General features: G+C 40.2%; 1 protein-coding gene across 1 annotated transcript in view; it reads right to left on the reverse strand.

Moving 5' to 3' along the window:
* The window catches only part of LOC141331510 (uncharacterized), a 421,481-nt gene that overhangs the window by 34,326 nt on the left and 372,699 nt on the right, over positions 1–14,456 (reverse strand). The window contains exons 16-22 of the mRNA XM_073836569.1: positions 13,536–13,604; positions 11,910–11,954; positions 11,702–11,746; positions 5,385–5,462; positions 3,094–3,117; positions 2,706–2,750; positions 2,494–2,538 (exon numbers count right to left, since the gene is read on the reverse strand). Coding sequence (XP_073692670.1) covers positions 2,494–2,538; positions 2,706–2,750; positions 3,094–3,117; positions 5,385–5,462; positions 11,702–11,746; positions 11,910–11,954; positions 13,536–13,604 — 351 coding nt within the window. The remainder of the gene's footprint in view (positions 1–2,493; positions 2,539–2,705; positions 2,751–3,093; positions 3,118–5,384; positions 5,463–11,701; positions 11,747–11,909; positions 11,955–13,535; positions 13,605–14,456) is intronic.

A 14,456-nucleotide genomic window follows, 5' to 3' on the forward strand; every position in this document is an offset into this window, starting at 1 on the left:
TCATACAGAACGCTGCTGCCAGGATTCTGACTAGAACCAAAAAATCAGAGCATATTACACCAGTCCTCAGGTCCTTACACTGGCTTCCAGTTATGTTTAGGATAGATTTTAAAGTACTTTTACTTGTTTATAAAGCACTCAATGGCCTAGGACCTACATACATTGCAGATATGCTCACTGAATATAAACCTAACAGACAACTCAGATCACTAGGATCGAGTCAGTTAGTAATATCAAGGGTTCATACAAAACAAGGGGAATCCGCTTTTAGCTATTATACCGCCCGCAGTTGGAATCAGCTTCCAGAAGAGATCAGATGTGCTAATACATTAGCCACATTTAAATGCAGACTCAAAACTCATCTGTTCAGTTGTGCATTTATTGAATGAGCACTGTGCTACGTCCGAACAGATTGCATTATTTTATGTATAATCATTTTACTGTATTAATTAATTTTAAATCATTTTTTAAAATCATCTTAAATGTTCTTAAATTTAGTTTTTATTGTTGTGATTATTATAAATTTGTATGATTTTTATGCTATTATGATTTTAATTCCTTTTATGTACAGCACTTTGAATTACCATTGTGTATGAAATGTGCTATATAAATAAACTTGCCTTGCCTTGCCTTACTATCTCGCACGTCACTGCAGTTGCCGTTAAAGGTCCCGGTTGCTATAAAAAAACAATCACCGTTCTGAGACGTGCGCTAAGTACTGACTGATCTAACCTGAAAAATAAGCTTTTTTAACGCTATTGGAGCACAAGGAACAATATTTATGAGCCAGTTCTTGTCAGAATTCATTGGTGATTTAAAATATGAAATTTAATCATAAGCTTGGTGAACTGTTTTGGAGAATTTGATGTTTCCCCTTTCAAAGAGATAGGAGCTGCACTTGCATGCCTGAAAGGTGTTTCAAAGATGGCCGCCGAGTGAAATAACTTGCCTTAAAGGGACATTGTGGTTTCTCATTAAAATCCATAAATTAAATAGTATAAATTACATAATGTCATAGAATAACATAGTTTAATATAGCGGGGCACATGATACCACAGTTTTACAACGTTCCCCATCTGTGCGACTGGAGTTTAAAACTGGTTAGTGTCTTCTGCTGGTTTGTGAAGCATTAATAAACTATGTAAACTTATAATAACTGATAATGTTTCCTTTTAAATGAATATTAAAAACTGAGATGAAAAATTTATTTCAGCCAGAAATTTACTTTTACTATGGTGAAATAAATATTCAGCGATATCTTCAAAACGCTTTTGAATTTTGGCACACTTTTTTTCTCTGTATAATGTTTCTATTGCAACTAATAAATACCAATAATTTAGTTATGCTAGCATGTGTGGAAATGTTTAAACCACCCGTGCTACCGTTAGAAGCTCCGGTTCCTATAGAAACAGACAGCGTTCACAAACTCGTGCACATGACTGCGCATGCGCATTTCCTGGTCTAGCATCAAAAACAAGTTTTTTTTTAAACAATATTTAAAAATAAGAAACAAGCTTCATGAGACTGTTGTTGTCAAATTTCATTGGTGTGTTGAAATATGAAATTTAATTGTAAGCTTAGCAAACAGTTTTAGAGAATTTTTAGAGAATTTGTTTCCCCAAATAAAGAGATAGGAGCACTTGCATGCCCAAGAGGCGTTTCAAGTAAAATTACAGAAATGTTTTCACTGAACTATATTCTTAGGGTTTCCTTAAAAAGTCTTCAGTTTAATAGTTCAAATTCAAGGCCATTTACCTAAATGGTAAAAAAAAAGTCTTAATGTAAAGAGGTCCTAAATTTAGGAATGAAAAGACAAGAATTGCTATGTTGATTAATATGACGATTATGCTACGATTTCACTGAATAAATACGAGTGCTGCACGTTTCAAAGTCAGAAGCTGCACTGCTTTGTGTACTGCGGTTACTGGGGAATTGAGGTGTTTACATTGGCTTGTAGGGGTAATATTGCTGTCAACTGACAAAGTTTCCCACATGAATTAGCATAACTGCACAAGTTTTATTGTTAGGGTTATACAAACTTTAAAAACAAATTACATTAATTATACTTTAATTCCCTTCAATAAAAAGGAAATTGACGGTGTAAAAGGTGTGTGGACATGGATTAGTAATCTGGCCACTTGGTACAAAGGAGAAAGTTTGCTGGCCCTCGTCACTATCAAAGTTGCTCATCACTGACTTAGTGTAAATAGAATCCATTGCTATTTTTACTTAGTGTAATTATCTATTGCTATTTGTACTTAGTGTAAATAGCATCTATCGCTAATAAAATATTATTTTTACTTAGTGAAAATAGAATCCATTTTTATTTGCACTTCTGTGTAAATAGCATCTAGCACTATTTGCACTTACCGCAAATAGCCGCTGCCTTATATTAATTGTGACATAAGACTATATAACAAATAAAAGTTTTCTTAGATATGGATCACACAACAGACAATAAAAGCTAGACAATTAAAATAGTGTAGTACTTACCCTTTCACCATCAAGGCCAGGAAGTCCAGGAACACCCTGTTCACCCTGTGAAAAGCAAAAAATACTTCTGTTTCAGGTGAAACGAACTGCATCACATTGGGAGTTTTGACTTCACAAAGTTTACAGTCAGAAACACAAAATGCTAGACTCTCACATAAGACCTTCATGCAATTCCCTATAATGGCCACAATGTTAATTGATTATGTTAATACCTTCATCCCCTTTGGTCCAACTGGTCCAGGAGGCCCTGGGGGACCCTAAATCACAAAAATAAAAAAAGAACATAAGAATTTTGTATTTTTTTTTGTAAAGATGCACATAATGAACGACAAATTACACTTACAGCACAAGAGTCTAGGCAGACTGAACAACATTTACGCACACTTTGATCCTTGTTAAATTAAGTCTTTATCTAATGTAAGATAAAACAAATGTTTACAAATATAGGCACAGCAACACATAGTGTTTCATCAATAAGGCACCTGTAAGAAAATTAGCAGAATTGGGGAGACACGTTTATGGAACTGTTGAATTCATGCTGAGGAAAAATACAGCACATATATAACACACAGACAAGCAGAACAAAACAGAGTGAATTACCGTAACTGTAATAGTAGTTATCTTCTGTAAACAGTCAGAAAGGAGGAAAGGTAAAATATAAGATAACAGTTATGCATCAGTGTGTCATGCTTTCTGTCTGTGCCCATTATTTTTCAAGCACCACATAAAACACTACTTTTCAGTTTTTCAGTTTTGAATTTTTGGGTGTGTATTTGAATTATTTTTAAGTTAATTCAGTGTAAACGGTCAGACTGAAGTTTATGTAATTTTATGTCAATCCTTATTTTCAGTCAAAACCCTTTTCGACACTTTATAATAACGTACAGTTGTAAGTCTTTTATAAATGATTAGCTAATGATGAATTAATCATTTCCAAAACATGCACAAATGTGATATGCTAACAATTTGTGTTTTGTTAATTTTTTACAAGTCAATTACAAGTTATTTACAAGTAATTAGTTAATGATGAACTAATCATTTACAAAACATGACTATGTGTTTATAAATGATTAATAAGTGGTATGTTCATTTTATTGTAATTAATATGCTAACGGTGTCATGATCGGGGCTGTGGGTCTCCCTTCAGCCTCCTGAGGTCGCTGTTTCTACACTGCACTTCCTGATTGCATTCACCTGTCTTTGTCATTAGCACTAATTCACTCACATCTGTTCACTATTATCTGGTCTTTAAAAACTCTCACCTTTCACTCCTGCTTCATGGCTGCATTGTCTTCTGTCTTCTGTGTATTTTGTGTTTCAGATCCTGGCTCTTGACCGTGTTTCTTGTTTTGTTCAGCTTATGTTTCAGTTTATGTTTAGTCTGCCGTGTTGGCTTTTTGTTTGGTTTGTTTTGTTATAATTCTCATTAAAACATCTTCTCACCTGCATTTGGACCCAGACCTCCTATTTCTCACGTGACAAACGGTTTACCAATATGTTGTAAATTATCTTTAAAAAATAGCATATCATGAAATAATCAAACAGATCCTTAGTAAATGGTTAATAAATTACTAGTTAATATATTAATAATTACTTATTAATCACTGAAATGTCAACATCGTATTATTATCTCAATAAACATTTGTTAATCATGAACAAATGATGATCAAACCATTAGTAAATGATCAGTATATCATTTATACACGTTTCATTAAAGTTGTAAGCTGGTCTGTTAAAAAGCACAAAAATGCAATTATTCTAAAACTATTTTCTATAAAAAAAGTGCTGTCAAGTGAATAAACATAATAAACCTGTTCTCTCATCAGCACACATGTGTGCTCTGTGTGGAGTGTGTGGGTTCTAGTGAAAATGTGAACCAGTTTTACCCTCCACTGAATATCACATCAGATTCACAGCACTAAAATACTCCATAGGTACGTCCCAAATCACATACTTATGCACTATTCTAAACTGATATTTAGTGTAAACAGTGATAATGCACTTAAATAACACTTGCACTGTTGAAGCTTTAATTACGTAGCGAAGCGTGAGGGGCTATCAAACTGTTTATAAATGACAAAATAGCCTTATATAATTCATACACTACATAGTGCATAAGTACATAGTGAATAAGTGCAGAGTGTATAGTGTGTCATTTGGGGCGCACCAGTCAGCCCTCACATTGCAGTACACACTACAAAGTATTCAAAACCTGTTGTGTAAACGCATGAATAAATCATTTACAAATCTTTCTGCATCCCCTAAAGTGTAAACAATTAATCATTTGTAAATGTGTTACACATCATTTGTAGATCTTTCTTACATGTTACAAATTATCTGGTGTATACAAGGCATTTACAACACTTTCTGCATCCCCTAATCAAAAAGTGTAAACTACTCATCAGTTGTAAATGTTTTACAAACCTGCCGGTTACAGGTTGTGTGGGTATACACACTGGGGGGAAAGATCTACAAATGATGAGTAAAACGTTTACAACTAATGAATTGTTTACACTTTAGATGAGGGGATGATCACTTATTAATCATTCATGAATGCATAGTCATGTTTTGTAAATGATTAGTCCATCATTAACTGATTACTTTGAAATTACTTGTAAATTAATTAACAAAACATACACAAATTGTTAGCATATCACTTATTAAACATTTATGAATGTTTTGTAAATAATTATTTTATCATTAATCACTTATAAAAGACTTACAACTGTACGTTATTATGAAGTGTTACCCTCTTTTCAATTACTTGACCAGATATTAGGAATTAAGCACTTCGGCTTATGATATGAAAGTTTTCATAATCTGCACAGCTCATTGCAGGTTAAAATTTGATTTCCAATGAAAGATTATAGATGTAATATGATTCCACTAACCTTAAGTGCCTCTTGGATGTTTCCATTGTAGTCTATGATTTCAGTTGTACCCTGGTCACCTTTCTCCCCTGGTGGTCCCTGGACAAAAATTATATTTTCAATAAGTGGCAATATATATATAAGCAGGTTTATATGTAAAAAGAGGGACTTGGGACAATATTTCTTATGTTAAAATTTATTTAAAGAGGTGGGTATCCAAACTGTACTTTGTGTGTATATATTTTGCTGCCAAACAATAGGATGCATTTGCAGATTTGCTTTCAATTGACTGTAGGTTCATGGCCATGTCATTCAATGCTCTTTATGTTCCCTTTTGAGAGCTACACTCGATGCTGCTCTTGCTAAAGCGCTATGGGAACGTCTCTATTCGTGACCAGCTGTGAATAATGTGTGTAACACGTCAACAGAATTGACCCGGAGGTATTATAGCCTCGGTTGATGACGTCATCAGAGCGCACCGTGACACGAGGCTATAAATAGATGAGCCGCAGGTGCATCGTCAGGTCTTTTGTCTTCAGATCATTCTGTGCATGTGTGTGGCAAGAACGCTCTCTCTCTCTCAAATCAAACTATTGATCTTGTTAGGAGTTAGTTGTCAGCAGTCAGTGTGCAGAACTTTCATTCTCTTTCTCTCTCTCTTGTTCAACGTGTTTAACAGTTTGAAAGCAGAGAATGAGTCAACAAAGCGGTAAGCGCTGTGTGCCTCCTTGCTCTCGTCCTATGAGTGAGTTAGACACACACGATTACTGCTTTGTTTGTTTGGGGGAAGAACATGCGGTTATGGCGATAGACAAAGGCGGATGCGAGCACTGTGATCTTCTCACAGTTAAAATGCTTCGCTCCCGTCTGAACTATTTTCATTCTGCACCCACATTAACATCATGGGGTTCTCATATGGATTTGGTTCATGAGCAAGAGACGGGTCCGTCCCTTTCTCTTGCCGTGTCGCCAGATCCTCACATTCCTCCTCGTGAAGTCGAAGCGCATTCCGGTGCTTCTTCGGTTCACGAGGGGGATGAATTTTTTCTTGGTTCGTCAGAGCACGAGCAACCACCTTCTGAGCTTTCCTCTCGCGGAATTAAATCCACTGAGGAATTGATTGAGGTGATTACTCGTGCTGTGGCCAGATTGCAGCTTGACTGGCCACGCGAACAAGACACCCCCAAACGTAGTAAGCTTGAAGATAGGTTTCTGTCCGTTGGCAAAGGAAAGAAAGTGCAGCACCACTTTCTTCCCTTTTTCGAGGACCTCCATGATGAGTTGTCTAAATCATGGAGTAAACCATATACCTCTCGTGTGTTTATGCCCTCGACGTCGACTTTTTCGACTATCGTGGGTGCAAATGCACGCGGGTATAAGGAGATGCCTCAGGTTGAAGAGACGCTTGCGAGTTATCTCTCTCCTGCTTTGGCATCTTCTATGAAGAAACCTACTCTCCCCACTAAACCTTGTCGTATAACATCAACTTAAGTGGGTAAATCTTATCAGGCTGCAGGTCAGGCTGGTGCTGCGCTGCACACAATGGCTGTGTTGCAGGCGTACCAGGCTGACCTGTTAAAGGACTTGAGTGTGGGCAGTATCATCGACGAGGAAGCTTTCGCTGAGCTTCGTCGAGCCACAGATCTGTCTCTCCGTGCGACCAAGCAGACGGCCCGTGCTATCGGCCGTTCTATGGGTGCTTTAGTCAGCACGGAGAGGCATTTGTGGTTGAATCTAACAGGAATAAAAGAAAAAGATCGTGTTTTCCTATTAGATTCCCCCGTTTCTCCCTCTGGATTATTTGGCGACTCTGTTAACTCAGTAGTCGCCAAATATAAGGAAGTGAAAAAGCACGAGGAAGCGTTCGGCCAATTTCTTCCTCGCCTCACTCAAAGGGAGGGGCTGTCTGCCACCCAGCCTCGCCCCGGTCCTTCGAAACCTAGGGAGGTTCAAAAGTTGAGCGTGGCTGAGCGCGCTCCCCCTCGTGGGAATTGGAGGGTTCGCCACGCTCAACAACCTCCCAAGCAGGACCTCAGGACTATCATTAATAGAAAGAAGAAGTCCTGATGGTCCGGCGCCCGATCTGGTGGGGGTAGCCCCCTGCGGGATGGGGCGCAACATGGATCTTTTCGCCCCTTCCCGATACCCTCACAGAAACTCTCCTTCCCCGCCACTTCGTGTGTTTCGGGGGGCAGAAGTTTCCAGCGAAATGTTAGATGTTCCGTTGCTTCCAGCTGTCATCCTGGACGCGGAACATCTAACACCCCCTCAAAAGGAAGTATCAAAACTAATACCACTCTCAGAGAGTCTGGCAGCATGGAAATCTCTGCCAGACATCTCTCCTTGGGTGCTAAAGACAGTTCAGTTAGGATACAGAATCCAGTTCTGTCGTCATCCTCCGCGTTTCAACGGCGTGATTTTCACTTCCGTGAAGCCGGAACTGATGCACGTACTGTCACAAGAGCTACAATCTCTTCTGGGCAAAGAGGCCATAGAACATGTTCCTCGGCCAGAGAGAGAGTCAGGCTATTACAGCAGATACTTCCTGGTTCCCAAGAAAGATGGGGGACTGCGTCCAATCTTAGATCTTCGAGGCTTAAACCATTCAGTCAAAGCACTCAAGTTCAAGATGTTAACTATCAAGATGGTCGTGAATCAAATTCAACATTGCGATTGGTTTGTCACAATCGATCTAAAGGACGCATATTTTCACATAGAAATATTGCCACAGCACAGGAAATTCCTGAGGTTCGCTTTCGGGGGCGAAGCGTACCAATTTCGGGTTCTTCCATTCGGCCTAGCCTTGTCACCCCGCACATTCACAAAATGCATGGATGCAGCACTGGCTCCTTTAAGACTCCAGGGTATCCGCATTTTGAACTACATAGACGATTGGCTAATTCTAGCACAATCACGGCAGATGGCGCTCCAACACAGAAACATCGTGTTAGCTCATCTGTTGTCTCTGGGACTGAGAATCAACACCGGAAAAAGTGTTCTTTCTCCTGCCCAGAAAACGACTTATCTAGGGGTCGTTTGGGATTCGATCACGATGCGGGCACAATTGTCTCCCGCTCGAATCGAGACCATTCGGCTTACCATGAGCGAAGTCAGGTTAGGCCAAGAGTATACTGTTCGACAGTACCAAAGAATGTTAGGTTTCATGGCGTCAGCCTCCACAGTAATTCCTCTGGGGCTGTTACACATGAGACCGTTTCAGTTGTGGCTAAAAGCCAGAGGATTTCACCCAAGAGCCAATCCTCTAAGGCGAATAAAAGTGACGCGCCGCGGGCTTCGTACACTAACTCTGTGGTTCAGACCCCGGTTTTTAACTCTGGGTCCCACTCTAGGGGCTCCTTGTCGTCGCGTAATGCTAACGACGGATGCCTCCCTGACGGGCTGGGGAGCGGTCTTAAATGGTCGTCCAGCTCAAGGGGCATGGGAGGGCCATCAGTTCGATTGGCACATCAACTGCCTCGAGTTGATGGCTGTATTTCTGGCTCTGAAATATTTTCTCCCCCAATTAAGGGGCTGTCATGTCCTAGTGCGGGCGGACAACACAGCGGCAGTCTCTTACATAAATCACCAGGGAGGTCTACGTTCTCGCAGCCTGTACAGGATAGCGAGACGGATTCTTTTCTGGGCCCAAGGAAAGTTCCTGTCACTCAGGGCAGTGTACATTCCAGGGCATCTGAACTTGGGAGCAGATTTACTGTCCAGACAGACACTACCATCAGGGGAGTGGAAACTCCACCCAGAGATAGTGAATCAGATCTGGAACAGATTCTACCAGGCGGAAGTGGACCTCTTCGCCTCTTGTCAGACAGCGCAATGTCCCCTCTACTTCTCTCTGAGTCACCCAGCTCCCTTGGGTCTGGATGCAATGTCGCACACATGGCCCAATATGCGCCTGTATGCGTTTCCTCCAGTTTCTCTACTCCCAGGGGTTCTAGCCAGGGTTCGCCAACAAGGGATTTGCCTCCTGCTGGTGGCACCACGTTGGCCGAACAGAGTATGGTTCTCGGAGATAACATCTCTCCTCGACGGCTCGCCTTGGGCGATTCCGCAGAGGAGGGACCTTCTATCTCAGGCGGGGGGAATGATATTCCATCCCAGGCCCGATCTGTGGAATCTTCATGTTTGGCCCCTGAGGGGAACCAACTGAGGGACACTGGGCTTTCACCTGCCGTTATTGAGACCATCCTAAGTGCTAGGGCTCCCTCCACTAGGAAAAATTATGCCATCAAATGGGGAGTTTTTGAAAGGTGGTGCGCAGAGCACAATGTAGATCCAGTTAACTGCCATATTGCTTCAGTACTGGACTTTATGCAAGATAAATTATCGACAGGTACATGTCCTGCTACTCTTAGGGTTTATGTGGCCGCTCTTTCGGCTTGCCACGCCTTGATTGATGGTGCACCGCTTGGGAGTAACCCTCTGATCTCTCGCTTCCTCTGTGGAGCCAGACGACTGAGGCCTCCAGTAAAGACCAAGATCCCTTCCTGGGACTTATCTACAGTCCTGGAGGGTCTGGTTGGACCCCCCTTTGAACCTTTGGAGTCAGCGTCTGATAAACTTCTGACTTTTAAAATGGTTTTTCTAATGGCAATAACCTCTTTAAAGAGAATTGGGGATATGCAGGCTCTGTCTATCTCGTCATCCTGCTTAGACTTTGCCCCAGGAATGGTGAAAGTGATTTTGCATCCTCATCCTGATTACCTGCCCAAGGTTCCATTCTCGGCTGTTCATCCGGTCATTCTTGAAGCCTTCTGTCCTCCACCGTTTTTAACGCCGGAGCAGAAGGTATCTCATAGACTGTGTCCAGTCCGTGCTCTTCAGGCTTACGTCCACCGCACTAGCCAGTGGCGTAAGTCGGAGCAACTTTTCATCTGTTATGGTTTCCATAACAGAGGGGCAGCTGCCTCCAAGCAGACTATGTCTCATTGGGTCAGGGATGCTATTGCTCTTGCCTATGAGGCACGCGGTCAAGCTTCGCCTATAGGTCTAAGGGCTCACTCCACCAGAGGGGTCGCCTCGTCCAATGCGTTGGCAAGGGGTGCTCCCCTGCAACAAGTTTGTGATGCGGCGGGCTGGTCCTCTCCGCACACATTTATAAGATTTTATAGTTTGGATGTTCATGCCACTCCGGGCTCTCACGTCCTTGAGTCGACATCACAAGCTAATGTCTAGGCCTCCTTGCGTTCTTGTGAAACACACCTGCACAGCCATAGGGGTCCAGACATGTTCAAGCACGGCGGCGTGGGTATTCTCGTTCCCATAGCGCTTTAGCAAGCGCAGCATCGAGTGTAGCTCTCAAAAGGGAACTCTCTGGGTTACTTTTCAGTAACCTTGTTCCCTGAGAGAGCGGAACGAGATGCTGCGCTATCATGCCGTGCTGAAGATGTCCAGCAGGACTGCTCTTCAGACAAAATATCCTGACGATGCACCTGCGGCTCATCTATTTATAGCCTCGTGTCACGGTGCGCTCTGATGACGTCATCAACCGAGGCTATAATACCTCCGGGTCAATTCTGTTGACGTGTTACACACATTATTCACAGCTGGTCACGAATAGAGACGTTCCCATAGCGCTTTAGCAAGCGCAGCATCTCGTTCCGCTCTCTCAGGGAACAAGGTTACTGAAAAGTAACCCAGAGAGTTCTCCATGTTCTTAAATTTCCTGTTATGACTCAGAGTGAGAAACCGCTTCAAAATAATTCAGTTTGTGCAGGGAACTAAAATAATTCACACTGATTTGCGAAACAATTTAGATTTGTGCCAATTGTTTAATCAAGGCTTTGAACAAAACCAACTCAAAAGAGTGATTCATAAACAAATAGGGCATTGCTCGTGCCCCAGGAAAAAGAGACAGTGTGCTTGGAATGACCTATGCATTTCTTAATATTTATTGCATTAATATAAAGTAACAAATGGAATGTTGCCCAGGGTAACAAAGTAAAAGTACAATTTTGTCATTAAAACTGCACTCAAGTTGAAGTACCCACCTTTAAATCTACTGTAAAAATTACAAAATTTTTCAAAAAATGCAGTCAAGTAAATGTAACAGATTAACTGACGTCAGTGTAGCCTGTTACTACCCGCACTTGCTAATACCAGTTTCATTACATTATGCCCTGGATTTGTAAATAATCAATAAATCCTGATCGTTTTGGTTTAATTTAGTCAAGTGCAACCTTAACCCGATTACATCAGCATGCATACTGTACTTTTAGGGTTTTAAACAACATTTCAATGAGAGTGAGAATAAAGCTAATGTACAGACCAGTGTTACATTTTCTAGTCAGAGTTGTCCAAAAATCATTTTAGACTTTACTTACTTGTGTTCCTGTTGTGCCTACATCACCTTTGTCTCCTGTATCACCCTGTAATGGACCAAGATTATATTTAAGGATTTTAAGAAAGTACAATATTGTCTGTTTGTTATATTAATATGTAACAAATTTTGTTTTATTATTTTTGCTTTACATTTGAATTGTTCTTAATTTTCTAAAGCACAGCTTACTAAAGAATACTAAAGAGACTTACCTTTGAACCTTTCGGGCCTAGAGCTCCTGGTTCCCCTTGCTCTCCCTTTATTTGAAAACAGTTAACAAATGATCATTTACACATTCAGAGGCAACATGATAAAATATCTACAGTTCTGTGTGTGGTCAGAATAATTTTGGTCCATGTTACTAATTGAGCAATAACTTGATTCTCAAAGCCTCCCTTAAGAATTACACAGGAGGTAGAAAATAAGAAAAAAGATAATAGTTAGAAAAAAAATTCTCTAAACTATTTATTTTGAATGAGATTTAGGCAAGGGTTATTCCCTTGCCTAAATCTCATTCAAAATAAATAGTTTAGAGAATTTAGTTATATTTTAAAATAATATCCATCCAGCCATTGGAAAATCCTCCTTATCCTCTGTAGGGTTGTGGGAAATTATATAGGACAGAGGTCACCACACTCCTACAGTTTAGCTCCAACCTTAATCAAACACACCTGAACCAGCTAATCAAGGTCTTAATAGGTATACTTGAAACTTCCAGGCAGGTATGTTGAGGCAAGTTGGAGCTAAAGTCTTCAGGACACTGGCCCTCCAGGATCATGTTTGGTGACGACTGATATAGGATTTAATATATCACATAAAAAAGCTGTCATGTAGACTTATTTGTGCTTTTGCTCAAGTGACTTGTAAAGTGACTTTCAAAATACATACATTGCTCAAAAAATGAATAAATCAATAAATAAAAAAAGAAACAATCATCACAGTATAACACCAATTCACTTAAAGTTCAGGCATATCAATCTGTCCAGTTAAAGTTAAAAAGTCCATAAATCCATAAAGAGTAAGAATCAGTGAAAGTAACAACAGGTGTACTGGAGAGACAAAAGCAAGTTTTGCAGGTGATGGCCACAGACCATTGCTCTCTCCTTATCCTTCCTGACTAATTTGTCTCTAGTTTTGTGTTTTGTTAGGGTCCTTGTCACTCTTTGTATTGTAAGGCAGCATCTGCAACCCAATCACTTTGCACAGGTAGACCATTTTCTCCTGGACGGCACATCCATACATGTCGTTGCAAGGAGGGTAGGTGTGTCTTTTTTAGTTTAGCATGGAAGAGATAGAGAAAGATGGGCCGTTACATGAGAAGAGCCAGACAGGGCCATAGAATCAGGACTGGTATCTGCGTCTTTGTGAAATCCTGTAGTGCAGCAGTTTTCAATTCCAATCTTTGCAGCCTTTTAGGGTCTCAAATGACATTTTGATGGCTGCTGATGCAGGTGAATATTCATGCTAGATCTCAGTGCAGTGTTTGAAACGGTTGATCACTGCACTTTGAATAACAGACTGTATTCTCTAGTGGCCATTTCTGGGTCAGCTCTGGATTGGTTGTCCTCCTATCTTTCTGACAGAGTTTTTTCTGTGTCCGTAGGAACTTACTTTACTTACTATATTTATGTAAAGATTTTCAATTTGAATATTTTGAATAACTGGGATTCAATGTGTGATTTAAGTGTTCCGATAATTTTAATGAATAGTGTATTTATAGGCCTAGCTGTACAACAGATTGAGCACTGTCTGCTCATTGTGACATTGGGACTCTTCTCTACATTAATGACTTTTCCCATCCTCAGACGACCACTGCACCTATTTACTGCTCATCTTACCTTGTGTCCTGCTGGACCTGTCTCACCACGTTCACCTTTGCCAGGTGGTCCAGGTTCTCCTCTCTCTCCCTACAAAATGTTTCATTTATTATAATTAACATTATTATTATTTTTATTTATTTTTTGGGGGTTCAGACATTCTTTATCACAACCTGTAGTATCATGAAAAGCCCAACATGCTCAAGCTGATCAAGCTGGTCTGTTATGTTGGTTTTAGAGCTGACCAGGTAAAACCAGATTGAAAGGTACACACTTTGATATTATAAAAACGCATTTAGGCCAAGGTACAACTAGGGGGCCCCTGTAAATTTCCAAGTGGTCCCCAATAAGTGTAAAAAATGTTACATTTACTTACATTAACATTATATATGAAGAGTTTCAATGCAAAAGCCTCTAAAAACCATCTTGGTCAAAAATGAGATAACGATACTGAGTGAATGCTCTCCACACATAGTATATGTTCATCAAGTACTTTCACTTCAAATGTGCTAAATTCCAAGCCTCAAACAGAAGTACCAGAAGTACATGGAAGGGTCTTCAAATACTGTCTTGTACAAAGGGGGTCTATTAAGACAAACAAGCTAAGAATCACTGAATTAGACTACTTTTTGCTTTATGTGCAATTTCTTCGAAATGTCCTGTAGAGGGCAGTAGTACAGCACATGCTGTATCTTGAAAGGCACTGATTAGAGTTTCTTCATAGATGCCTCACTTCACTACCTCTACATAAATCTGACATATTTAATAAAATACTGACTTAATATGTACATCGGTTTATTAATCTAACTAATCAAAAAAGACTGGTAAAAATAGTTTAAATTAAGCTTTTCTCTCAACAGACTGCAGAGTAGTGCTCCCACACAAACTGAATAAACTTTTTATGTAATTTGTCATTTGTTAACCTTCCAGTCCTTTACAGTG

This window comes from Garra rufa, chromosome 3, assembly GCF_049309525.1.
Source record: "Garra rufa chromosome 3, GarRuf1.0, whole genome shotgun sequence".
Classification (NCBI taxonomy): domain Eukaryota; kingdom Metazoa; phylum Chordata; class Actinopteri; order Cypriniformes; family Cyprinidae; genus Garra; species Garra rufa.